Raw genomic sequence first — 26229 nt, forward strand, 5'->3', positions numbered from 1 at the left:
TTTTTTTTTTTAAAGAATTTTATTGTTTTGTAAAACAGTGAAAACAGTAGGACACTGAAACAAACCTTGCATACATATCCCTAGACAGATCACCACCCAATTGCACAATCCCTCAACCAACCCTGGTTCTATTGCAGTGCGAAAGACTCTGGCTCCCCACCGTCCCACCGTCCCGCAGGTCCTCTTAACCATCCGAGTCAGAGGAGTCCTCATCTGAAAGAGGTGGCGGATCGCATATTCCTCCCCTGTACTTGTTCCATGCCCCCCAGACCTTGGCCCACTTGCGAGGGCATCCCCGTCTAATAAATACAGAACGCTCTGCAAACATGGCTGCGTCCATCTCCCTGCGCCACGTGGACAGCAATGGCACCTCCTCTGCACCCCATTTTTGGGCTATATTCCTTTTGGCCGTCATGATGCCCAGCGTCACCCAGCCCTGCGTCTGACGATCGAGGTCATTGGGCTCCCATACATTTACCAAACAGCGTCTGGGCTCCGGCACCAACGATATTCCACACGCCTGTGACATTGTACGTAGCACTCGTTTCCAAAAGTCTTGAATGATTGGGCATTCCCAGATAGTGTGGTAAAAAGATCCCTCCTCCCCACAACCCCGCAAGCAGAAGGGATGTGGCGCTCTGCCCATCTTGTGTAGTAAGCACCTGGTGTAGTAGGAGCGATGTAAAATACGAAGCTGCACCAGTCGCAGCTTTGAGGGTATACCCGCCTCGCGCGGCGAGGCCAGTGCCTCACGCCACTCTGGGTCATCAAAATCGCCGATCTCGTCAGCCCACCGCTCCCGCAGGAGCCCCATAGGGTCCGGTAGATTGTTGACCAGTTTGCGGTACGTGAAGGAAGTAGCCTTCTTTGGCATATATTCCGTCAGCAACCTGTCCTCCAACGGGGACGCCTCCGGAACCTTCGCTCCAGGAGCCAGCTGTGTCATTAGGGCATGCCTCATCTGGAGGTATCTAAACCACTCCGAGGGGGCCAGCTAGTACTGCTGCTGCAGGCGCGCGAACCGGACGACCTCCCCCTTTTGCCACACATCGCCTATCGCCGATATTCCAATGTTGTCCCAAGCGTCGAAGCCCTTGCTGTCCCTCAAACGTCCCAGCTTCTTGGCATCCCACAGAGGTGTTAGCTGAGTCAAGACTCCTCGCCATCCCAACCTGGCCCGTGCAGCATGCCAGATGGATATAGTCTGCCGCAGAGGGCCGATCATCCTCGAGGCCAGTCGGGTATCATACAGTGGGGACAGCATACCCCTCTCACCCAGCACGTCCCTGTCCGCCTTAAATGCCGGGTCAGATTGAGGCGCGTGGAGCCACTGGTTAATCACCTTCAGCTGCGCCGCCCAGTAATAAAGCTGGATATCCGGGAGTGCAATTCCCCCATCATACCACCCGCAAACCAGCTTAAACTGCGCTATGCGCGCCAGCTTGTTGCCCCAGAGCAGGCTGGACACCTGCGCCGCTATCGCACGGAAGTAGGCCGGAGGCACCTGGTATGGGGTATTCTCTAGTACGTATAGAAACCGCGGCAGAGCCATCATCTTGAAGAGCGCCGCTCTCCCAACCAGGGTCAGGGGCAGCGCTCCCCAATACTGCACATCCCGCTTAAGGCGGTCCATCTGAGGGCTTAGATTGCGCTTGAAGAATTCCGTCTGATCCAGCGCGATGTGTATCCCCGGGTATTTGAATGACCCCTCCGCCACCCGGAGCGGGCAACTCGTCGGTAGCCACGGGGGTGGGCCCCGTAGCACCAGGAGGACCGACTTCGACCAGTTGATCGTGTAGCCAGACGCCCGGCCGAAAATCTCGCAGATGTTAAGTAGTGTCAAGATGGAACGCCTCGGGGAGGACAAATAGAGCAGTATGTCATCCGCGTAGAGTGAGACGCGGTCCTCCCAGTCGGCAGACCACCGGAGGCCCCGCATCATGGGCTCCCAGCGGATCCAAGCCGCAAGCGGCTCAAGCACTAGGGCGAAAAGCAGAGGTGACAGAGGGCAGCCCTGTCTCGTGCCGCGTGTCAATGGGAAGTCCTCCGACATGTGCCCGTTGGCCGTGACGTGGGCTAGTGGTTTAGTATAGAGGAGCTGGACCCAGGCGCAAAATCTCGGTCCGAACCCCAGATGCTGGAGTACCGCGAAGAGAAAGGGCCACTCCACCATGTCGAACGCCATTCGTGCGTCAAGGGAGAGAATAACAGCCGGCTCCTGCAACCGCTCCACTCGGGCCAGCACACCATGCAGTCGCCTCAGATTGTGAGACGTACTTCTGCCTGGCATAAAACCGGATTGATCCGGGTGTACAATGTCAGATAAGTGAGGTGTGAGCCGGGTGGCCAACACTTTCGCGAGAATCTTGGCTTCCGCGTTGATCAGCGAAATGGGACGGTAGGAGGTACATCGGTCCGCCGGCTTACCCGGCTTCGGACTTACCACAATGGTGGCCGTTCGCTGGTCCTCAGGGAGTTCTCCCACCTCGAGGCTATGTGTGAACATATTCAGTAGGTGCGGCGCTAACGTCTCGGAGAGCCGCTGGTAAAGCTCGATTGGGATGCCGTTCGGTCCGAGCGCCTTACCAGGCTGCAGGGCGCCGATAGCCGCCTGGAGCTCCTCCACCGTGAGCTCAGCCTCGAGTGTCTCTCGAGCCTCAGGGGAAAGCTTGGGCATCTGCAGGTCTCTGATGTAAGTCAGTGCCATCTCCACCGTCATGGACGAGTTGGAGGAGTATACTTCGCGAAAGTGCTCTGCCAGAGTGCGCACTATTACTCGTGGGTCTGTTGCTGCCAACCCCTCATCAGTGCTCAGCTGCGCAATCCCCCTGGCGCCCTTATCGCGCCTGTCAAGCCACGCCAGCAACCTACCGGTTTTGTCCCCCACATCATAAATTGTGTGCCTCGAGGCCTCTAGGCGCTGCCTGACGCGCTCTGCGAGGTGCTCTTTATATTTCGTCTGAACCACATGCAGGTCATGCGAGGTTGCACGGGAGGGAGCCGCGGCCTGGCGGGCCTCCGCCGCCCGGAGCTCGAGCTCAAGCGACTGTAGTTCAGCTACCTGTTCACGCTTGTGTTCCGAAACGGCAGCCATCGCCCGGCCCCGCACCACCGTTTTGTACACCTCCCAAAGAACCGCAGGGGAGTCGACCGAGGCGGCATTTTCCTGGAAGTAAAATTTCGTCGCTTGCACTATGGATTTATTAATCTTTGGTAGGCGAATGTAGCTAGGGCGCAGCGGATAAACGCGACGGCACATTAGGTGGTAACTAGTGTATTGCAAGAGGATCGGGGAGTGATCAGAGATGCCTCTGGGTCGAATGTCTATACTGTCAACATTGTGGAGACAACCGGGGGAGCCTAGAAAGTAATCAATGCGGGTGAGACTGTCATGCACCCCGGAGTGATACGTGTAATGCTGTGCCGTCGGGTGATGAAGCCGCCATATGTCCGTTAATCCGATCGCCGTCGCGAAGCCCGCAAGGCGGGACACTCCCCCACTCTTCCCCCTAGGCGGAGACCGGTCAGTGAGATCGTTCATTACAGCATTAAAGTCGCCACCCAATAACACCTCCCCCTCCGGTAGTGCGAGCAGGAACTCACTGAGTGCCGGGAGCGCCGAAGCGTGCAGTCCAGGTGGGATATAGACAGACACTATGTTGAGGGGCCGGCCCTCCCACTGTGTGTGCGCTGCGGCGAAGCGCCCAGCCCCGTCCGTGTGTACACTGAGCACGATCAAGGGGGAACGACGCCGCAGCAGGATACCAACCCCCCGGGACCCAGAGGTGAATTCAGAGTGCGCCACCATCTTATACCCCCATCTGTCAAGCGCTTTAGTTGTGGTGCCAGTGAGGTGGGTCTCCTGGAGCAGGGCCACTGTCGGGGAGCATCTTTTGAGACTATGCAAGACCAGGCCCCGCTTAATTTTATCTCCCAAGCCCCGTACATTCCATGTGAGTAAAGAGAGGGGTTGCGCCGGAGTCAGAGCGTTGTCAGGGGGTGGGTCATGCTGCACGCCGGACATTACGGTGGTTGGGCAAAGTGACGGAGCATGGTGCGGATAGCGTGGCGTGATGCATGTGTCATGCAGCGAAAGCGCGCTGGGTTTAGGTCAAAGGCCTGTGTCCTACAGAACCCCAACATAACAACAAAACCATAAAACATTCCTTACCCCCCCCCCCCCACCCCCCTCCCTGCCACACGGACTCAGAACTGCCCGCCACCCCAACTCAGCAGAGTGCTCCATTCCCAGAACCCCAACCAGTACTTGCGCTGTAAGGAGCGTGGGGTCCGAGGAAGACCAAAACATCCCCTGTCCCCAGGTCCCATCGTTCACACCCTCTGGCAATAGGACGTAGGCCAGTCCAGCATCGGTGGGCACCAGATATTAGTCTCCGGCTTCATGCCGCTGCCACGACATCAGCCGGTGGGCTCCCCCTCGGCCTCTTCCGCGCGCCGGTCGCGGCCATCAGAGTCCTCCTCACTCCCTAGGCGCCTCGTCCTGCGGGCCGAACGTCCACCACCCGTAGCATGGCGCCATCCCTCCAGCCAGTCGTGAGCCTCCTCCGGTGTGTTGAAGAATACAGTTTGGCCATCCGCCACCACGCGGAGTCGCGCCGGGAAGAGCATAGCGTAGGGAAGTTCCCGGGCCCTCAGTTTCTTTTTGACCTCCAGGAAGCTTCGGCGCTGCGCCGCCACCGCCGCCGTATAGTCCGGGAAGAAGGACACCGTGGAGTTCTGGAGACGGATGGGCGGCGCCACCCGCGCCGCTTGAAGAATGGCATCCCTGTCACGGAAATTGAACAGGCGGGCCAGGACAGGCCGCGGAGGCGCACCCACTCGCGGTCGGCCGCCGGGCACCCTGTGGGCGCGTTCCACCGAGAAAAAGGTTGACAGGCCCCTGGGCTGTAACTTGGACTTGATCAAGTCTTCAATGTAGAGGTCCATGGTTGGGTGCCCTTCGCTTTCGGGAATCCCTGTGATGTGCACGTTGTTGCGGCGAGAGCGCCCCTCTTGATCGTCCAGCCTGGCCGCCATGCGCTTGTTGTCCATCTCCAACTGAGACACCTTTTGTAGGAGATAGCTTGAGTCTTTTGCCAGGGTCTCCGTCACCTGCTCAACATCCGCAACTCTGGCGGACATTTTCTGGAAGTCCGCTCGGAGAAGAGACACGTCCGCGGAGATTGACCCCACCGTCGTCTGCACTTGTGTCAAGGCAGCCATAATGTCTTCCAGCGTTACTTTAGGCGTCTCCTTGTCCGCCGCCATCTTCTCGGTGCGCCCGCCACGGTCAGGCAGTGTGGAGGAGTCCTTGGTGTAGGCGAATTTGTCGAGTTTGCCCTGCGGATTCCCTTTGGGCCCCTTCCCGCTCATGGTCACAGCAGGCGGCGCCGCCCGATTCTCCCTCCCGCTCACCACTAGCGAGCCGGTGAAATGGGCCTCTCTGACCGGGCTACGTCCAACTCAGGCAGCCCAGGAGCCGCCCACCACTTCTAGCCGCTCGCCTGGGGTCAGCACGGCGAAGCGTCCAGGTCTCGGCAAAATCCGGTACCAGGCGGGCGCACAGCCCTTAGTCCTCCCCTCCGGTCAAGATAAGTAGTAGGCGCCCGGGGGGACCCCACCGGTGCCAGGCAGCAGTGCCAGGAGACGCGCTGCAGGCAGCCAAGACGAGCAGCACCTCCTCTCCGCTATACTAGCCGGACCTCGCAGCCGGGGGCCGACCAGGATCTCTGGGCCCGATTATTCCACCCCCGCAGGGCCACTCGCTGCGGTATCGCTCAGGCCTCGCCCCTAAACTCCGGCAACGGTCAGCCAGGGGCCGCAAACACACCGCCTCCGCCTCAGAGACGGCCGCTCTCCGTTTGGGGCACCTCAGTCACTCAAGGCCCCGGCTTTCAGCGCCGATGCAGGCCGCAACTCACCGGACCTCGCTGTTCACGCCCTGGGTGTCCGGGAAACTCCGGGATCGGATCAGCCGGTGTCGCGTCGTCTCCGCCTTTGGTATAAGGAGTCCTCCCCTCCGGGCACAGTAAGTAATAGGCGCCCCGGGGGGCCACACTGGCGCCAGGCAGAGGCGCCCGGAGTTGTGATGCAGGCAGCCAAGACGGGCAGCACCTCGGCTCCGCTCTGCCAGCCTTTCCTCGCAGCAGGGGCCGACCAGGATCTCTGGGCCCGATTGTTCCGCCCCCGCAGGGCCACCCGCTGCGGTGTCGCTCAGGCCTCGCCCCTCCACTCCGGCAACGGTCCGCCAGGGGCCGCAAACACACCGCCTCCGCCCCAGAGACGGCCGCGCTCCGTCCGGGGCACCTCCGTCACTCGAGGCCCCGGTTTTTCAGCGCTGGTGCAGGCCGCGGATCTCCGGACCTCGCTGTTCGCGCCCTGGGTGCCCGGGAAACTTCGGGATCGGATCAATCGGCGTTGCTTCGTCTCCGCCGTTGGTACAAGGACCCTGGAGCCGGATCACTTCACGGATGATGCACGGATGTCAGGGGAGTCGATCTCACCCTCGGAGCCCAACTAGGCTGCTGCCATCTTGCTCGGCTGCAAGCCACGCCCCCACCTCCTATCTTTTTAATTTTCCCGCCGGTTTTCCCACTCAAAGTGAGGGTGTACACCAGGGGCTGCAATCTGAAGTTGAAAGTATTTATAGAGCGCACTGTGACCAAGCAGTTTCCTGGCGCTGAGAGATTACAAGTGGCAGAGAGAAAGATAATGGAAATCAGTGAGAGGAGAATGCTTGGGCAAACAAGTGGGTCTTGAGCGCCTTCCGGAAATGTAGATAGTCAGTAATAGATCTAATGGTAAATGGAAGACTGTTCCAAAAGCGAGGGGCAAGAGTGGAAAACCTAGTGCCACCTGCTCTGGACTTACGGAAGCGGGGAACAGTGAGAAGAGCCTGGCTAGAGGAACAGAGATTGCGACTGGGGAGGTAGTGAGTGACCATTGAGTTGATGAAGAGAGGGGCCGTACGGGCGCGGGCCATGAAGACTATGCATCCCATTTTGAAAAGGGTACGGTGCAGAATAGGGAGCCAGTGAAGGGATTTGAGAAGGGGAGAGGTGTGGTGAAATTTAGGGAGTCGATGGATAAGGCGAGCGGCCGGATTCTGAATGGTCTGGAGACGCCGCAGCTCGCAGGCGGGGACGCCCACATACAAGCAGTTCCCGTAGTCCAGGCGGGAAAGAACCATGGCTAGAATGATAATTTTAAGGGCGTCGAGGGAAAAAAAGCGGGAGATCTTACGGATGATCCGGAGAGATAGAAAACAGGATGAGGCAACGGAGCTGATCTGAGGGCGCATGGAGAGGTCCTGGCTGATTTTAATGCCAAGGGTTCTAACTGAGACAGAGGGGGCCGGGGGCGAACCAAAGCTGGGGGGCCAGAAGGCAGAAGACCAGGGGCTAGAGGAACCACCAGTCAAGACCAACTCCGTTTTGTCCGGATTAAGTCTGAGGTGGTTTAAGCTCATCCAGTCAGAAATAAAAACAAGTGTGGTTTGGAATTTAAGAAGGGAATTAGTGGAGGAAGAAAGATCAAATATTAGCTGAAGGTCATCGGCGTAGTTGTACACGGAGACCTCCATTCTAAGCAAGGAAACAATGAGAGGGTGAATATAAAAGGTTGAAAAGAAGAGGGGAAAGGGAGGAACCCTGGGGGACCCCACAGGGCACCGTGCGAGACGGGGCAGAGAAACTAGAGAGCCGGACAGCCTGCGACCGGCCATGGAGGAATGACGCGAGCCAGGAGAAAGCGGTGCCCTGGATGCCCGCTGCCCTGACACGGTCGAGGAGGATGGAATGGTCGACCGTGTCAAAGGCAGCGGACAGATCAAGGAGCACCAAGGCTTGGGGGCAGTTGGAATCAGCCTTACTCTTAAGCTCGTCCAGGACAGAGAGGACCACCGTTTCGGTCGAGTGAACCGGGCGGAAGCCCGCTTGATGGGAAGCCAAAAGACGGTGTTCCTCGATGTAGGTCGACAGGCAGGAGGTAATATGGCTCGCTAGGATCTTGCCTAGGTACGGAAGCAAAGAGATGGGCCTAAAATTGGCAGGGAGGGTTGGGTCAGAGCCAGGTTTTTTTAGAATAGGGATAACAATGGCCGATTTGAATTGAGGCGGAACTGTTCCCTGAGAGATAGATGAGTTAAGGAGGGACAAAGGGGGGTCGGGGCAACCAGCAAATAGCTCTCTTAAGATGCGGGCCGGTCCACAATCGGCAGGGGAGCCAGATTTGACCTTCCTAAGCAAAGCCAGAAAGGAGTCTTTCGAAATGGGGGGAAAGTGAGTGAGAGAAGAAGACAAAGGGGGAAAGAAAAAGGAGGAAGGTGAGAGGATGGTAAGGAGATATTCTGTTTGATATTAGCAATCTTCTCAAAGAAATAATCGTTGAGGGAAAGACAGAGAGCATGGGAGGGAATAGGATTGGGATTGGCTCTATCGGATACGGCCAGATTGTGAACGATAGAGAAAATCTCCTTAGATTTATTAGCCGCTGATAAGATTTTGCCCGAGAAATAGACTGATTTGGCCGAAAGAATAGCTCTCTTATAGTTTTTTAATAGAGACCTATATTGATCCCTCAAGGAGGGGCAGTAATTGCGCCTCCACTGACGCTCTGACTGACGGAGAGCCAGTTTAAGGGCTTTAAGGGCGCTAGTAAACCATTTATTGGCTTCATGGGGACGATAGGCTTTAACCGTCCTGAGGGGAGCGATCAGGTCGCAAGAGGTAGATAGCCAGGTGTTAATGGCGTCCACTTGGAGATAGAGGGGGAGGGCCGATAAATCCGGGGAGGAGTCCGTCAAAGAGGATTGGAGAAACTTGAAATCTACCGGATTCCAGTTCCGTGCAAAGACGTTCTTGGGCAGGGGAGGCTTGTCTATGACTGCCAAATCAATGGAGAAGGAGATGAGCGATGGTCCGACCAAGTACAGGGAAGGATGGTGGTCGGGGAGAGGGCCCGGTTGGCCGACCAAATTTGGTCAAGAATGTGACCGTGAACATGGGTGGGGGCGCGAATGTGGGGAGTAAAGTTGAGACAGCGAAGAGTGTCTGAAAAGTCTTTGGAGGCCTGATCTTCCTTGGGGTCGCCAGGCCAATAATTAAAATCGCCCAGTAGAAGAACTGACGAATTATTGATCACAAGAGTGGCTAAGAGTTCTTGCAGAGCAGATAAGAAGTGAGGCATTGTTTGAGGAGGACGATATACAAGAACTATAGTGAGGGGGGCAGAGAGGTTCACCGAACGGGCCACTACGAAGTCAATTTTAGATATGGGAGGGAAGGACAGGGGCTGAAATTGAAGAGTGGACCGAATGATCAATGGCACGCCCCGCCGACTTTCCCATTAGGGCGATCAGCCCGAAGTATGTAGTACGAGTCGGGGAGTGCAGATAGAAGATCAGGCTGGGAATCAGAGGAGAACCAGGTTTCCATCAGAAACAAAAAAAATCAGGTGATTCGGTGTCAAGGAAGTTGTAAAGTTCCAGCTGATGCCTGCCCGCTGAGCGGGTGTTAAGAAGGTAGGCAGAGGCCACAGTCGGAGGACCGGGGGGGGGGGGGAAGGGAAAGTATACAGGGGAAGCGGTAAGTTGCTGACTGGGGCGAGGGAGGGGGGGGGGAAGGAGCGGCAATATTCAGGGCCTGAATGCGATTACGCGTGAAGGGGTTGAGAGACCAAGTACCTTGATATGTGAGGAGCTGCCCGGAGGTGTACCTTAAAGCAGAGGCAGGATTTGTGGCCCCTGGTCCCAGCCCGCTGCGCCCGCCGTCGGGGAGCAGTGTTCATTTTATAGAAAGAGAGAAGAGCAGGAGGCAGCCGCGACTTGAGCGCTACCCCTGCCTTCTCCCAACATGGCGGGCACCCTCGGCTCGCCCCAGCACCAGATCCGCCGAGCTAGGGATGAAGCCGAGGCAGGAGCAGGACGCCAAGCAGAGATCTCTGGAAGTACCAGGTACAAAGTACAAAGTACAAAGAAAGTACACTTTTTAAAAATAAAAAGGCGATCGCGCGCAAATTAATGCGGGGCTGACAGAAGCACAGCACACAGCGCTAAAATTAAAAACAAGCGTTTACACACTCACAGTCCCCGGCTTCCGCCTCAGGGGTAGCACACAAGTAATCTGTGTGGTAGCGTGTAAGGGATGATCAAGTAGTCCGGGAGGCAGCCGCGACTAGAGCGCTACCCCTGCCTTCTCCCAAAATGGCGGGCACCCTCGGCTCGCCCCAGCACCAGATCCGCCGAGCGAGGGATGAAGCCGAGGCAGGAGCAGGACGCCAAGCAGAGATCTCTGGAAGTACCAGGTACAAAGTACAAAGAAAGTACAATTTTTAAAAATAAAAAGGCGATCACGCGTAAATTAATGCGGGGCTGACAGAAGCACAGCACACAGCACTAAAATTAAAAACAAGCGTTTACACACTCACAGCCCCCGGCTTCCGCCTCAGGGGTAGCACACAAGTAATGTGCTGATAATCTGATGCTACCAGCAGAGCAGAGGCTGGGGGTCTTATTACAAAAGTGGCGGACCTTTGAAGCTCCCCTCTTCGAGCACTGGCCCATCCTGGGGGAGGAGGCATGATACCTCTACCCAGGATGTGCACTGTTACAGGTCTCCAGAGCAGGGCTCTCTATCCAGGGGTCCGGTAACCTATGTGGTGGTGGCCGACTGTCTACAGCCGATCAGAGACCACACAAGGATTGGTAGGGATTCAGGGGGCACTTCTGAGGTGCCCTCTGGGTAAATGGTACAATGAATCTCACACTGGCATCAGTGGGGGTTCATTAAAAGTAGTAGTTTGGTACCAAACACTCCTGTATTCAATGAAGCCATCATGCAGCTGTGGAACTCGAGTTGTTGTGTTCCCGGCCCATGTACTCTCTATGGCTTCACTGGCATTTACAATATTAGGAAATGGTGCACAATAGTGTAGGGGCATATAAGCTCATGCAGATATGCTCTCACCTGTAGTATAGTGCACCCTGCCTTATGTCTGTGAGGCCTGCCAGAGGGGTGACTTACCAATGCTACCAGACAGTTTTCTCCCTCATAGGGACATGCCAGCTGCAAGGCCAATGGCATGGTCCCAGTAAGGGGGTGGGGTCCAAAGGGACCCTCTTCAGCTCTGAGGCCCTAGGTACCCAGGGTACCATTTACTAGAGATTTACAGGCAGCAGACGTACCAATTGGGAGTTTGTTTTAGGGAAGGGGCACAGGAGACCTGGTTGGCAGGGTCAAAATGCACTACGTTTGAAACCACATCAAACCATGCAAAAGAGGCCCTTTCTCACAGCATAGCCTAAAATGTTTTACCATTCATATTCTGCACAGCAGTTCGAGTCATTTTGACGAGATTATTTGTGACCTTTCTATAGGATTAGTACCCTCAAGGCTAAGGATGGCAGGCAGGGAGAGGTTTCTTCACGCCACATCTACATGCAAGTTTCCATCTTGCTATGGCAGCTCTGATTTGAATCTCTTTCATACTGACGAAACAAGGAGGGCGTCTATTTTCAAAAGGCCAAACTCAGTATTGGGAACATGGTATTTTGTATTACATATAGACAGCGGGGTAAAGGCACCATTTTTACAAGTGCCACTCTTCCCATTATAGAGAGAGTGGGAGTGTACTGCATATAGTTATCAAGGTCCTGGGTCACCACAATACCCAGTCAACATTATGTTGGTGGTGCATCATTGCGGGAGAAGTCACTCACATTCCCAAGTACCACATTTCGCTCCCATTGCATCCCAACACTTGGTAAATCAGTTGGGTGAAGACATTTGTAGGTAGAGTTTTGTACCATCTGCATATTGTTTGTCTTAGTGCTGCTCTCTATGAGGATGGATCCAAGGGATTCTTTGTAGAGGTTAAAGATGAAGGGAGAGAGGATGGAGCCCTGTGGGTTTGCGCAGGAGATAGGAAGAGACTGTGAGCTTATGCAACGTATTAGCGGGAGCTGGTGCTTGCTGGTAAGGTAGAATGTAAACCATTTCAAGATAGTACCTGAAAATCCCATGTGTGTGATAATGGTGGGTGTTGACCAAAACTAGATGGTCGACTGTGATGAAGGCTGCAGAGAGGTCTAACATGGCCAACAGGCAGGGACTGTTCCTGCTGTTGAGAGGGAGGCAGTCTCAGTCTTGTAGGGTGATCTGAAGCCTGATTGGTATTCCTGTAAAAGATTATTTAGCTAATGTAATCTAGCAGCTGGATGACAAACACTTTTTCAAATGATTTTCTCTATGAATCAAAGGGAGGTAAAAGGGAGAATGTTGGTGTGATCAGATGGGCAGGGGATGGGTTATTTAGCAGGGGAAGAACTGACCTTATTAAGCATAGGAGGCTGCCTCGAGAAAGTTCAGGATATTGGGAAGATAGTTGTGAGAGAATGGAAAGAAGACGTCCATTTGTTAAGTGAGGGGGCTGTGGAAGTGGTAATGATGCTGGAAATTATTTTTGATCTCGGTGAAGAGATTGATGGAGTTCCATCTGTTGACTGAAGCATGGACTGTGGGCTCTGGAAAATGATTGGTTGAGTGTTTTACTGCATTGAAGAGGGGATTTGCATGTGTTGGGTGCTGCATGGATGACAGTCTTGCAGTAAGACATTTTAGCTGCATATGCTGTGTTTATTTTCGTTAAGCCCTTTGCTTTGTATTTTCAGTGGAGCATAGCGCTCAAGATGAGTTGAAGCAACAGTGGGGTTGAGGATGATGAGGGTACTGACATCTGGTGGGGGTGGGAGGGAGGGGTGTTAAAGCTTTCTGGAAAGTTGTTTAGTTCTTGAATATTTTTCTACATGGCCGTTTTGATGGAGCAGATAGTTATTTTCCTCTATTCAGTTGTACTTGATGCTAAAGTGGAATATCTGTGATGAAGTGGTTGTTCAAAAATGAATATTAAGGGACGCTGGTAGGATACAGGCCAGTGTGTTGCTTTTGGAGTGGGTTGGCTTATTAATGAGTTTTTATTTCTGGTTTGTTGAAAAGTGTATAGAAGGTTTCTACATTGCCAGGGAGATTAAAGACTCCATGGAATGTGTGTTCGGTATGTTGGATGGAGGCATATGTGATGAGATCTGAGATTAGTTCTATGATGTCCTTGTTGAGTCCAGGCCCTCTACAGATGAAATGAAAGGAGCCATTATAGAGGGTGGGAGAGGGAAGTGGCAGGAGGAGAACACAAAAGACTTTGGTGGTGTGGTAGAAACACTAGGATGGCCTATGTAGGACTACTAATTCCTATCCAGTTGTATTTGTGTCGGGTGATATTTATTGGGAAAGAGGATGTCCAGGATATGTGTGGAGGAGGATTTGGAAGAGGATGTGAACCAGGTATCAATGATGAAAAACACATCTAAGTTGTGTTGGGTAATTATGATGCAAAATCTGGAATGTGTATGACTGCAGAATGTGCATTGAACAACATCAATTGAGTGTGTTGTGTGAGGGGTGTGTGTTCTAGAGTGGTAAATGAATGATGTAAGAGTCGTTAGATGTACAAATGGGGTAAATGTACCTGCCTGCCCTGGAGGTTACTGTGGGAATGGGGTGAAATGTGATGTTTGTGAGGCAGACAATGAAGCTAGTTTACCTGGAGCATGGATTCTGACCCTAGATTGTTTCAGGTACTAATAGGTGATGCCCTTGCCTGTGTCTCCCCAGGTGGAAACCAATGCCACAACGTCCTGTTACATCTGAAAACATTGACCAAGACACTAGGACATATGTTATACAACTTTTTGTGAGATCTTTTCTCCTTGTCAAGGAAAATGTCTTCAAACAGGATGTTCTTGATTAGGTTTTTGGAACTGCAGGGCATAACATCAAGTTAGGAATTAGTTGAAGTCTTTTTGGGAAAATCTGATAAAAAATGTTTGCCTTCCCAGTAGTAGGAGGACAAGTGGCATGGCCATGTGTCCTTTGATTTTAAGTCTCACCCCAAAAATTCACTTTCATGTTGCAATCAAAAACTGATAAAAGACTCAAAGTGAGGTAAGGAAGTGTGGATGCAAATGCCATAAAAACAGATGGGGTGGTGTGGTGAGCAAAAGAATGATGGATTAAACCCAGATCCTTGTGACTGGGGGTGAATGTTTGCATTGTCCAGCATTCCGTCCAACAATTGTTTCTTTTGCATATGTTGCCCTAAGTGGGAAGAGTATGCTCAGACGTGGATCCCGTGCTCACTACACCACTGGATTCAAGCTAGTCTGGCTGATGAAGGTTGATGCCCTGAAACCGGTCCCAGTATGCTGGTTTCCGGTCCAGGGAGGTCCTGGCTTGGCAGTTCGGGCTGGACTGTTCCCACAAGGAACAGGGTCAAGACTAATTTGCATATGGCTGGGTCCAAACTGGTGGGTGTGGTGAGGAAAAGAATGATGGATTAAACCCAGATCCTTGTGACTAGGGGGAATGTTTGCATCCGTCCATCAATTGTTTCTTTTTGCATAAAAACAGATGAAAGCAAATGCCACAGAGCAGATCAACAAATGTACACAGAATCACACTGGACGGTATAATAGGGGGTTGAAAAACTAAAACTGGCAATGGGTGTTGAGGTAAGCACAATTTGGAGATGGGATCATCGCTTACACTGGAAGCTCTGGGTTCTAGAACTAAAGTTCTCAATTTTAGTGCTTCTGAAGGAAACAGGATGAGCTTGATTACTACATTTCTGGCACGTTAGAGTTGCAGATCCGATCATTTAGAGCAAGCTCTTTTTAATTGTCCCCATGATAATACTCCTATACTTGAACCCACTTGTGTTGCAGTCACATGTACATCATACACCCAATTACACTCCACATCAAAATGAACATGTAACGCACTTAATCAATTAAGCAGTCAACAAATAAAGTGTGTATAGTTTATGAACTACCTCACTCACCTTATACCATGTCTGCTTGAGAATAATAGCTCTTTTGCCATCAGCAATCGCCCGTCTGGGGAAATAAAAAAATATATTTTTGAGAGGCATTTTATGTTTAAGAGCTTCGCTTTTTAAACATTACTTTATTATTTTTTATAAAATATCTGACTAAATAATAATATAGGGACAGGCCAGACAAATTACTAGTAAATTAAGTCGTTTGCATATCTGGTCTAAATACAACACATAAATGATAAATTAAACAAATAAAATTAAAGGTAGGTAGGTAGGTATTTTAGAATGCCTAATATCAATGACACGTCAGTGACAAAGCTATTCTTCACAGCCCTCTGGTCTGCAGTGGTCATTCCTAAATAAAGGTGATGCAATTGCTCCAATATTTTCTTCCAATATTATTTCTGTAAGTGCTTGGCTCACATTAGTGCTAATTAGAGTTGAATGAAGTGCATGGATGGAAGCAGTTAAATATTCTTGTAGCATAATACTCCAGTACCTTATCAAACAAACAGTCAAATCTGAGATAGAACATCTTCCTAAAGAACAAGTTGCTTACCTTCAATAATACTCTTTCTAGTGCATGCTCAATCTACCCCAAAGATTCCCCACCTTGTGAATATTCACCAAACGTCAGACTGGATCCAAAAACTAGCAAGAGTGAGATAATAGGGAAGGGAGTGTCTGGAGGTGGATGAAAAAGGCATCAGGTGGCAATCAAGACTATGCAGCCTTAGTATTCAGCTCCAGTTCACATAATGGGAAGGTGTGGGGGTTGGAGAGGAATCTGCTGTTAGATTGACCATCCTCCAGAAACAGGGTGACCAACAGTAAATAACTTCCAACTGCAGATTCCTCATCTTCTGAACAGATACCATAGCAGTACTTCTCAAAATGGGGGGTAGGTGCCTGAAAAATATTGATGACAGGCACCCTACATGTCAGTGCAATGTTAACAGCTTTGGCTCTGGCAGAATGAGCCTGTAAGATTTTGGAGGCTGCTTCTTAACCAACGCGTAGTATTTCAAATCCAATTTGCACATTGTATGTCCAAGATGACCAACTGGATGGCCAGCAACTGCCATCAAATAAATTGAGCAAAAACTGACATTGTGCTCTTTGGCAAAGCGCAAAAGCTATGGTCAGCAGAATGGTGGTCCCCTGATCTTGGCCTAGAGCTTTACCCTAAGCAAATGGTGAAGAACCTGGGAGTAAAGATCGATCACACATTGTCCATGAGGGACCAAGTTAAAACCACTTGTGTCGAGTTTTGCCACAATGAGGTCACTAAAGAAAGCTTTTGCCTGGCTTCCCTCTACCTCCAGGAAAATACTTGTCCTGGCACTCATAGCTAGTTGCCTGGACTATGGCAATGCCTTATTGGGATCCACAAACTACAACCTGCTGACGAAATTGCAGGTTGTACAGAACACAGCTGCATGGCTAATCTGCAACCTTCCTGAATGGACTCCTTCTGCCCCCATATTAAAGAATTTACATTGGCTGCCTATCAGGAAACGCACTGTGTTTAAGCTGTTTGACACACAAGGCCCTTTACAAGTCCCTACCAGTCCTTATTCTAGGCTCAGACACTATCTGCTCCGCTCTCCCCCCCCCCCCCCCTGACAGCTTAGGTCTTGCAATAAAGCTTTTTCACAGAGCCCTCGCATTCACTTGGCCAGATTTGGCAGCAGGTAATTTTTGCACTCCCCTCACTGGAAGTAACTAAACAGCCCCTCAATATCCGCACCTGACCAGACTTCCACAATTTCAACAAGCTGTTGAAAACATGGCTGTTTTGAACTTCACTTTGCTCTGGCTTACAACGCAAGCGCTGAGATACTCCTCCGGGAGTGAGTCGTGCGTTATACCAAGAATAAATAAATAAAAAGATGCTTGATGCGGAAAACAAACCATCGGGAGATGGTCTGTTTTTGCACTGCCTTGCCCTCCTTTAACCCAGAAAACCTCACAATGAGCTGATCATCCACTCAAAGTTCCTTGGTGTTATCTATGTAAAAGCTGAGTAATCTCTTGTGATACCTTACCAAACATAGAATGGATGGACCATTTTCAGTAGAAAGGAAGCTCGAGTCTTCAACCCCAGCTTACCTGGGAAGAAGGCTGCATAATGGGGGCTGGACAAAAGAAGCCTCAATGGACAAATGTGCAGTGGTTCAAAGGGGATGCACATGTAAAAAGTAATAACTAAATTTAAATCCCACAGCGGCATCATAAATGGCTTTGATAGGAACAAGTGTTCAAATCTTTAAAAATCTCTCTCATTGCCTGGGGCATGTCAATTTTGAAGAGGACGCATAGACGCTAAGGCGCAGCCTAGTAATTCCTGATCTTCTTCAGAACTCAAAGCAGGAGAGGTAGCGGTGGGAAGGAATACAGGACAGGAGCCTCCTCTAGGCGGAATAAGTCTTCTAGAGAGAGCCTTCTTGGAAACTCTAACGAGCAAGCAATGATGCGGACATCTCGGTGGTGGCAAACAGATTAAGTCAGTGTTCTACCCATTGCTGGAATACGTTCTACACCACCTCAGGGTGTAACTGTTAATCATGGCCCTCTAGGCCTCGAGGCTCAGTTTGTCTGCCCTGGCTTTTAGAGATCTTGCCATGTGGTTCACCACCAGAGAAATCTCCTGGCAATCCACACAGTTGCAGAAGTACAGAGCATTCTGACACAGAACCAAAGACCCCACCGCCATGCTTGTCGCATTAATACACAGCAATGCTATTGTCCATGAGCACTTGTAACTGCCACCCTGTGATGGTGAGCAGGAGGGCCTTCAATGCCAAATGAATCGCTCTAAACTCCAACAAATTGATTCAGAGTTGAGTTTCTGCCCTAAAATAAGACTCCTCTGATGCACACATCTTGCAGATGGCTACCCCAGCCCAGAAGTGATGAATGTTACCACTGTCAAATCTGGGTTTACTAAGAAGAGGGGTCTGCCACTGACCCAATCGAGGCCCAGCAACCACCACTGCAGATATTTTGGAGTCTCTTCGAAAATCTGGCTACAATGTAACAGATTCTCCTGGTGCTGTGACCATTGGGACTTTAAATCCCACCTCAGAGCTCTCATGTGCCATTAGGCGTGTTTCAGCCATCAGGGTCATAGCCCAAACCTTCTTGACTCTCTGCACTGGGGCAAAGGCTCAAAACGGTACCATATCCAAATTGGCTCAGTTGAAGAAGAGCATCTGCGAAGGAGTAAAGGTGAGATTCTGGCTCGTTGACAGTAAACCCTAACAATGATAGGATATTTGCTGTCATATGGAGGTAGTAGATTACTGCAGGGGATGGGCCCGCCTTCAACAGCCTGTCAAGATGGGAGAAGACTGGAGTCCCTGACCTTCGAAGGTGTGTTGCGACCATCGCCATCACTTTAGTGAACAGCCAGGGGCACTGGTGAGGCAGAAACAGAGCACCACAAACTGAAAATTCTCCTGGCCCACCGCGATCAGCTGATGCACCTGTGGACCCGCATGACTGGGATATGGAAGTAAGTGACCTGCAGGTCTAAAGCTATCATACAGTCGCAAGGGTTTAGGGCAGAGAGGACCTGGGCTAGTGTGAGCATGCTGAATTTGTCCTTTTCGCAGGAAGGAGTTGAGAGGGCCAAGAACGAAAATAGGATGAAAGCCTACGTTCTTCAGCATTAGTAAGTAGCAGGATAAACACCCAGTTCCTACTTCCGAGGCTGGAAACTCTCTTTGGCCCAATTGGACAAGAGGGCCTGCACTTCTTGCTGAAAGACAGACATATGGTCCTCTGATAGCCACCCTGATGGTGGCAGAAGGTACATCAGGTTAGAAAGAAATGGAAAAAAATAGTCTGATGGACGATTTGAAGGACCAACTTATCTGAAGTGATGGCTTGCCACCCCCAGAGGAAATGGAAGAGCCTGCCTCATGCGGGATGGCTGTGTGTTGGGAAGGACACCAAAGAGATTTTGCAGCAGCAAGAGAGGAGGGGGACTGATGCCTTTGGCGTTGCCTTTGTGGGCTGCGACCTCTACCACAAATGGGCTGAAAAAAACAGTTGGACTGACAGCAGGGTCAGCCCGTGGCAATACAGGAAAGCCCTACCGTAGCCTCATAAGAGGCAAAATTACTTATGGAATTGTCTGGTGGAGAAGACAGACCCAAGGAATGTGCTTTCCTTAAAAGGTTCCATGGCTGAATACGCTTTCTTGCCAAAATGGCATGTCCGTTAAGGTTGCCTGGACATCCCAGGAAAAGTCTGTCGGCCTCATCCAGGCACCTATGCCAATCACCTGAAAGTTGTGACCAGACTGGATTACAAACTTAGCTGCCTCGCATCTATCTGTAGTGCCAGAGGCACTCCTATATATTGGGACCACGTAATGACCTTTGACTACCATTGTTTTAATTGAATTTAGGTGTTTTACTTTACTATAGCCTGACTTGTACGACATCAGTAGTCTTCACTTACATGGACTTGAGATTTTCATTCTGTCTCCTTGTAGCTTCAGAGTAGGAATGTTTCACAGAGTAGAAAAAGCCTTGCCAGGAACAGAACGTGTGGGATGTGCGTTTGAAAGTATGAGAGCAAGGGAAAGGTGTGGGCTGTACTTCTCTGTATCGGAGTGTAGTGTTATAGGCAGTGGTGCCCAAATGTGCATTATGTTGTACATTGGGAAATGACGTGTGTGGTGCTATAGGCAGTGGTACACAAATGTGCATTATGTTGTACCTTGGGAAGTTATATGAAGATTTTACTATTGGCTTCGACATGCCCTCATGCCATCTTGAATTCTGACTCCTGAGTTTTGCACACACAAGCAGGCCCCCAGGTTACTCACATTATTTAGGTTATTCACATTCGAGATGGTTTTCTGTACTTTTGGAGATGTTTTCTACTTTTTCTAATACCTGCACCGAAACTGGCGTCAAACCCTGTCTGGCTGCTTGCTCCTTGACAATTGCAAAGACCTGACTTGTTCTGCGGCTGGGCCTCATCCCCAACACTTGGAGGACTGCCCAGCACTTCGAAAACCAGCAAACATCTCCCTTGGGTTGGAGGAGCCACCCCCTGCATATGCAGGCACTGACCGCATCTGTCTGGTTCACCATGTTGCTGGCCATCAGACACACCGAGGGAGCACCACATCAAGAGGAGGTCTTTGTGGCTCTAGGAGGTCAGCCCAATCTCTCTGCCGAGTTTCGAGGCGCTAGACCCTCCAGGAGCTCCTTTGCACCAAAACCCTGAGTACCGGGGCACTTTCGTCCAGCCAAGACACCACCACCTTGGAAGTCTTTGTGCACGCCAAGGGACTTCAGGACAGCTGTTATCCACGACCAGAGTGGTCCTACTGTTTTGTTTACCTTCCTTCTGCAGAATCGGCGACAGCCGTAAGAGCCTCAAACTCCAGTGGCCAGCCAGCGAAGACCCTCTGCACTTGAGCTCCACAGCCCGGGCCGAATCTCCAGGCTACGTCCCCTTGACCTAGGGGTCCTCCCGACCTGAGCCCCTCTTTGGGTTCACCCGGAGTTGCCCCAGAGTCCCTCCTGGCAGCCTTTCTTTCAAGTCCCCATTTACTTTCACGGTGTAGCGCTTGAGGCTCCCATCCCGACCAGCACCTTTGCACCCGGACACTCCAGGGCAGGTAACCCAAAACTGGTGGTGATTCTTTGGACCTTGTCCCCCTGGCACCACAAGTCCAAAAGGACACCCCCAAACTCAGACTGCAAGTATCTTTTTGCTCTGTATGTTTTTCCTCCCATAGGATAACATTACCGCGCACGAGGCTCATATCTCAAAAAAACGTTATTTGAGCATTTTCTACTGTTTTCTTGTAAAATTGATAACTCCAAAAGTACTTAAAGTATTCTAAAGATCTTGGTGTCTAAATTCATATAAAAAATCTACTCGATTTTTATAAATTAGTCCTGGATTCCTTATTGAGTGTGTGAACAAATGGTTACCACTCCTCTATGATAAGCCTAAGCTGCTTGACCACACTACAACAAAAAGAGCACTTCGCATTATTAAAGGAAGCCCTGTACCAATAAGGGTTGTCTGGACTTTTTGCATGGTTTATGAGGAAAGATGAAACAATCTTGGGCAGTTGGTGCAAAGCAGTCATCTATCTTTGTGAAATTGGATAAATGATTCTTAGACTGTGAGACCTTGAAACTCGCTAATTTATCTAAGGGAGGTAACTGCTATTACAAAAGCCACCATCCAAGTTAAGAAATGTAGTTTACACAAGTGTAGATTCTAAAGGAGGACCCATACATCATGTGAGGACCACATTAAGATTCCAGACAGGTGCTGGAGGCACCTTTGGAGGTATTAACCTTCTTAGACAGTCCATAATAACTAGTATCTTGAAGAAAGAGTGGGGTCTCTTCTGACGGTACACTGCAGCTGTGGTAGGCATGCTGAAATGCAGACAAGGCCTGCCCTGTATAAGTGTAGGAGGTAAGAAAGAATGTCCTGCATAGAAACATTAAGTGTTTAAAGATACAATACTGGGTTAACTTTTTCTATTAGCGGCACAACAGGGCAGAGTACTATACTTTCTGGCTTCACTCGGGATAAACAAGCACTCCTCTGGAAGATTCAAGAGTTCCTAACTCTAGTTACTCAGGAGCCAGCTTGTCTAGATTAGCTGCTAGAGGTCTGGGAGTCTGAGCTCACCCTGATGCTTAGAGAGAACATCTGGTGTGTGTGGGAGCTTCTCATAAGACTGACATCTATAGGAGAACAGAGTACCAGGGATGTCTTGCCTAGGCTAGCACCACTAGAATAAGATGAATGAGAATCAACAACACTTGCCTCATCTTTCTGACCACTTATGGGATAAAGGGGGGTGGGGGGGCAAATATCCCTGACCAGTTCATCGATAGTACAATGTCCATAGACTGGGTTTGGGTACCTGCGGATAAAGTTCAGCATTTTGTGTTTTTGCAAACAGGTCCATTGTTGACATCCCCACAGTTGAAAATACCTGTGTAGGCCTTGTGCAAGCAGTTCCCACTAGTGAACATCTTGATGCGTCCGGATGACCAGGGCCGCAAAGTCGTTCTCCGCTCCCAGAAGATGCTCCACCAACAGGTGAGAGTGGTTGCGGGCAGCCCAGTGCCAAATCACCTGAGCTAGTACAGACAGCTGGGGTGAGTGGGTGCCACCCTGCTTCTGGATGTAGACCATGGCTGTCATATAGTGTGTTTTTATTAGTACTGTTTTGCCCTGCAAAAGTGGGAGGAATGCTTTGAGGGCAAGCCTTATGGCTTGCCCTCAACTGATAGTTGATATGTCCTTCCTGGTGCTCAGGGGTCCAGGAGCCTTGGACTGTCACCTTGGGGAGGTGAGCTCCCCAACCACACGAGAGACCTGCCTTCAGAGTAACAGGTTGTTGCTTTTCCACCAAAGAGTGCTGAACCCTTAGCTAAAACACTAGATCCTTCCAATCCCCTTCCGCTTGTGTCCACTGCTTTTTACGGGCATTCCTCCAGTACAGTGTGTACATGTGCAACCTCCAGTAGGATCGCTTGTAAATTCCATATCAATGCAGGGATCTTTAAAGAGCCAACCGCCTTTGATATGCGAGCCTGGCTTCCCCCAGACCTGATCAGAGGATCGATGGCCGTGCTCAGGAGCTCGGTGTATCAGACTCTCCGTGCCCAGTCCGGAGCCACAAGAATGACTTGGGCCCGGTCGCGGTTGATCTTCTTCAGCACTTGGGGCAATAGTGGTACAGGCGGAAAGACGTACAGGGGACCGCAGTTCCACTTGCCACGAAAAGCGTCGCCGAGCGAGCGCCGCCTTGGAAACTCCAACGCACAAAACTACTGACATTGCGCGTTCTCTTCCGCTGAAAGAGACCTTGCACCACATCCGAATGAAGACGCCATATGTGATCTACCAGGCACCGACGGCTCGGCTGAGTTTGTCTGCCTTGGCGTTCAGAGAACCTGCCTGGGGTTGAACCACCAGGGTCACACCCTGATGTTCCAGCCATGTCCAAAGGCGAAGAGCCTCTTGACATAGGGTCCACGACCCCACCCGCCCTATTTGTTGCAGTACCACATGGCGGTGGTGTTGTCTGTGAACACCTGCACTACTTTCCCCTTGAAGGAGGGAAGGAATGCTTTCAGTGCCAGGCGGATCACCCAGAGCTCCAAAAGGTTGATATGGAGTCCGGGCTCCGCTGGAGACCAGAGTTCTTGATCTTTGCCTCTCCCAGGTGGTCGCCCCACCCCAGAAGTGACGCATCAGTCACCACTGTAAGATCTGGTTGGGGAAGGAAGAGGGGTCTGCCTCTGACCCAATCTTGGTTCGCTAACCACCACCGCAGCTGTTGTGGTGTCATTCTCACCGAAATCTGGGCTAGAGGATGAAACATTGGTATCACAGCCCGAATATCCCGGACTCGCTGCTCGGGAGGATAAGCCCGAAACTGCACTGTGTCCAGAACAGCTCTGACGAAAGGGAGCATTTGAGAGGGAGTCAGGTGCGACTTTGGCAAGTTGATGGTGAACTCCAGCGAATGCAGGAGGTCCGCCATAGTCTGGAGATGGGAGACGACCGCCTGGGGCGAGCCCGCCTTCAACAGCCAGTAGTCGAGATAGGGGAAGACTGGAACCCCTAATCTGCGCAGATGTGCTGCGACCACCGCCATCACTTTTGTGAACACCAGAGGGGCACAGGTATGGTCAAAGGGGAGCACGGTGAACTGAAAATGCTTGTGGCCTACCATAAACCGCAGGTAGTGTCTGTGGGCTGGCAGGGTGGGAATATGGAAATAGGCGTCCTGTAAGTCCAACGCCACCATCCAGTCTCCAGGGTCGAGGGCAGACAGGACCTGAGCCAACATGAGCTTTTTGAACTTTTCCTTCCTGAGGAAGCAATTGAGGGCACTGAGGTCTAGTATAGGATGCCGGCCTTTGTCCTTTGTCCTTCGTGGATACCAGAGAGTAGCGGGGGTAGCAACCACAATCTACTTCTGGCGCAGGGACCCTTCCGATAGCTCCCTTGACCAAGAAAGCTAAGACATCCTGGCGGAGAAGAGCCAAATGATCATCCGACATGCAATCGAATGACTATTTGCAAAACCTACCTGGGGGAGGGGATGGCGAATCCTGCCGCCCACTGGCCCTGAAAGGTTGGACTAGGAAGGTTTGGAGGCTGCTGCAGAAGGAAGGGGGAGGGGGGCGGGGGGGTTGGCCTGCCCGCTGGCTCCCAGTCTTCCAGTCTCGCGAGGTCACTGGTTCCCACATCCGCAGCCACGCAGAGGCTGGGCAGTTTGCGTGACCCGGTGGCTAGACCGGGCCGGACGTGGCTAGGTGCCTTCTTGAAGGATTCACTATGTTTGTCACGGTAAGCGGAGTAAGGATGATGTGGAACACGCTTTTGTCAAATTAAGCTGGTAGCGAGAGAAGCTATGTAGCTTACTTACCTTGAAGGATTCACTATGTTTGTCACGGTAAGCGGAGTAAGGCAGTAGCACATGGGGCATTCCAAACTTTTTCTGTATAAGCAGGGGCAATGGGTGAGTTAAACGGAAGGAGGCTCAGTGAAAGGAAGGCGAAGGTTGGTATGATGGAGGTGCTAAGAAGGCGGGTTTACAGATTATTTTGTGTTTTGAAGTAAACAACTGGTCTGATTTCGCGCTTTTTAAGAATGCAACTGGTGTGGCTCAAACAAGTGGGGCGATTAATGGAGTACGCATTATCGACATATACATTATACATAAAAAACGATAGAAATGTATTATCGACAGTGAAGTTGAAGTTCAACAATGATGTTAATTTTATGAATTTTTTGTATTGTAGACACCCCTGAAGAAGGGATTTAATCCCGAAATGCATTGGGTTATTTAATAAAATACGTGACATTTGGATACCATCTGGCCTCCTGTGTTTGAGTAAACGATCCTCCATTGAAATGAGTAAAATGAATTGAAGAATACAAAAATGGCAGTAAAAAGTAAAGGATTAATGGAAAAGTTTAAGAAGAATAAGAATATTAGGATTTAATTGATTGGACTCATGGAATTAATGGCTGTGCTGCCGGTATTGGAACTGCAACAGGTTTCACAGTTTTTGTTTGTAGGTGCCTTCTGTAGCCACGAAACGGGCAAGAAGCAGGCTGAAGGGAAGATGCAGCGAGGCCCAAAGATCCCTTGAAGTGTTCAAGCGTCGAGTCTGCTTTGTCGCTAAAAAGGCGACAACCATCGAAGGGCATGTCCAGCAAGGTACCCTGGACATCCCGCAAAAAGCCAGATGTTCTCAAACAGGCATAGCGCCTAAAAGCAACCGACGTGGCAATCGTTCTGCCATAGTGAGTCAGTGGTATCCAGTCCACACCGGATCATGAATTATGCTGTGTCTCTCACATCTGCTACTGCCGGGAAGAGAACGGCCCGGGCCTCCTCTGGGCACTGAGGCAGCACCTGCGCGACCGTATCCCAGGTGGTATGGGAGTATCAGCCCAAGAGACACGCTGTATTCACAGACCGCAGTGCCAAGCTGGAGGAAGGGAACATGTGCTTCCCAGGATGATCCAGCTTCTTGGGTTCCCTATCTGGGGAAGCAGAAACGAATTCCTCCCCCAACACCCATCCCCGAGACCTTGGTGGTCCAAGAGGCTTGGACCCCCAAGCTCTCGGGGATGGGTGTTGGGAGAGGAAAACTGAGTTGCCCGGGGCCAGACAGTGGCGGCGGGCAATCATCCTTTCCACAGGAGCCCCTGTGCTGGGCTTGGATTAGGTGCCCAGAAGGACGTCAGTGAGGGCTCCGTTGAAGTGCAGTAAGGGTCCAGAGGAGGTTGCTGCAGGCTGAAGCATTCTGTCATGAGATTACGCCTGACTGCCACCGAAAGGCGCTCTAAGCCCAAGGCCTCAGCTGCCCATCGCACCACCACAGTATAGGACGCTCCCTCCTCTGTAGCCACGGTAGGGGGAGAAAGCATGCCAAGGTCTGGAGAAGTGTCCAGACCACTGGTGTCACCCAAGTCCTCTCTCCATCCCGGCTCTTCAACTTGTCTGCTAAAGGGTCCAGCAACCCATCCCAGTCCTCATCAGCACCATCTGCGCTAAATGGAACACCAGGGATGAACAGGGGAACAAAGCTACCTTCTGGCGTCAGTCTGGACATAGGTCAATCGCGGGGGCGAGGGTGAGGATGGGGACGGTGCCGACCAGGGGCACGGTTGGCGCCGGGGGCATCGTTGTTCATGCCAAGGAAGGTCGAGTGGGATCAACCGGCGTCGATCTGGATCCAGGACCAGACCCATGGGGGCCCCTCGGCACCAGAGCTAAAGCCACAGGCATCAAAGGACAAGGACCCCAGACCA

The 26229-nt window shown here is 51.3% G+C and overlaps 1 protein-coding gene across 3 annotated transcripts in view; it reads right to left on the minus strand.

Moving 5' to 3' along the window:
• LOC146801785 (E3 ubiquitin-protein ligase TTC3-like) overlaps nucleotides 1–26229 on the minus strand; it is a 1762960-nt gene that overhangs the window by 1440689 nt on the left and 296042 nt on the right. For all 3 annotated transcript variants that reach the window (XM_085621278.1, XM_085621277.1, XM_085621276.1), the window contains exon 11: nucleotides 14893–14947. In XM_085621278.1, the coding sequence (XP_085477404.1) occupies nucleotides 14893–14947 (55 nt within the window). The remainder of the gene's footprint in view (nucleotides 1–14892; nucleotides 14948–26229) is intronic.

Source organism: Triturus cristatus, chromosome 8 (genome assembly GCF_964204655.1).
Source record: "Triturus cristatus chromosome 8, aTriCri1.1, whole genome shotgun sequence".
Taxonomy (NCBI): domain Eukaryota; kingdom Metazoa; phylum Chordata; class Amphibia; order Caudata; family Salamandridae; genus Triturus; species Triturus cristatus.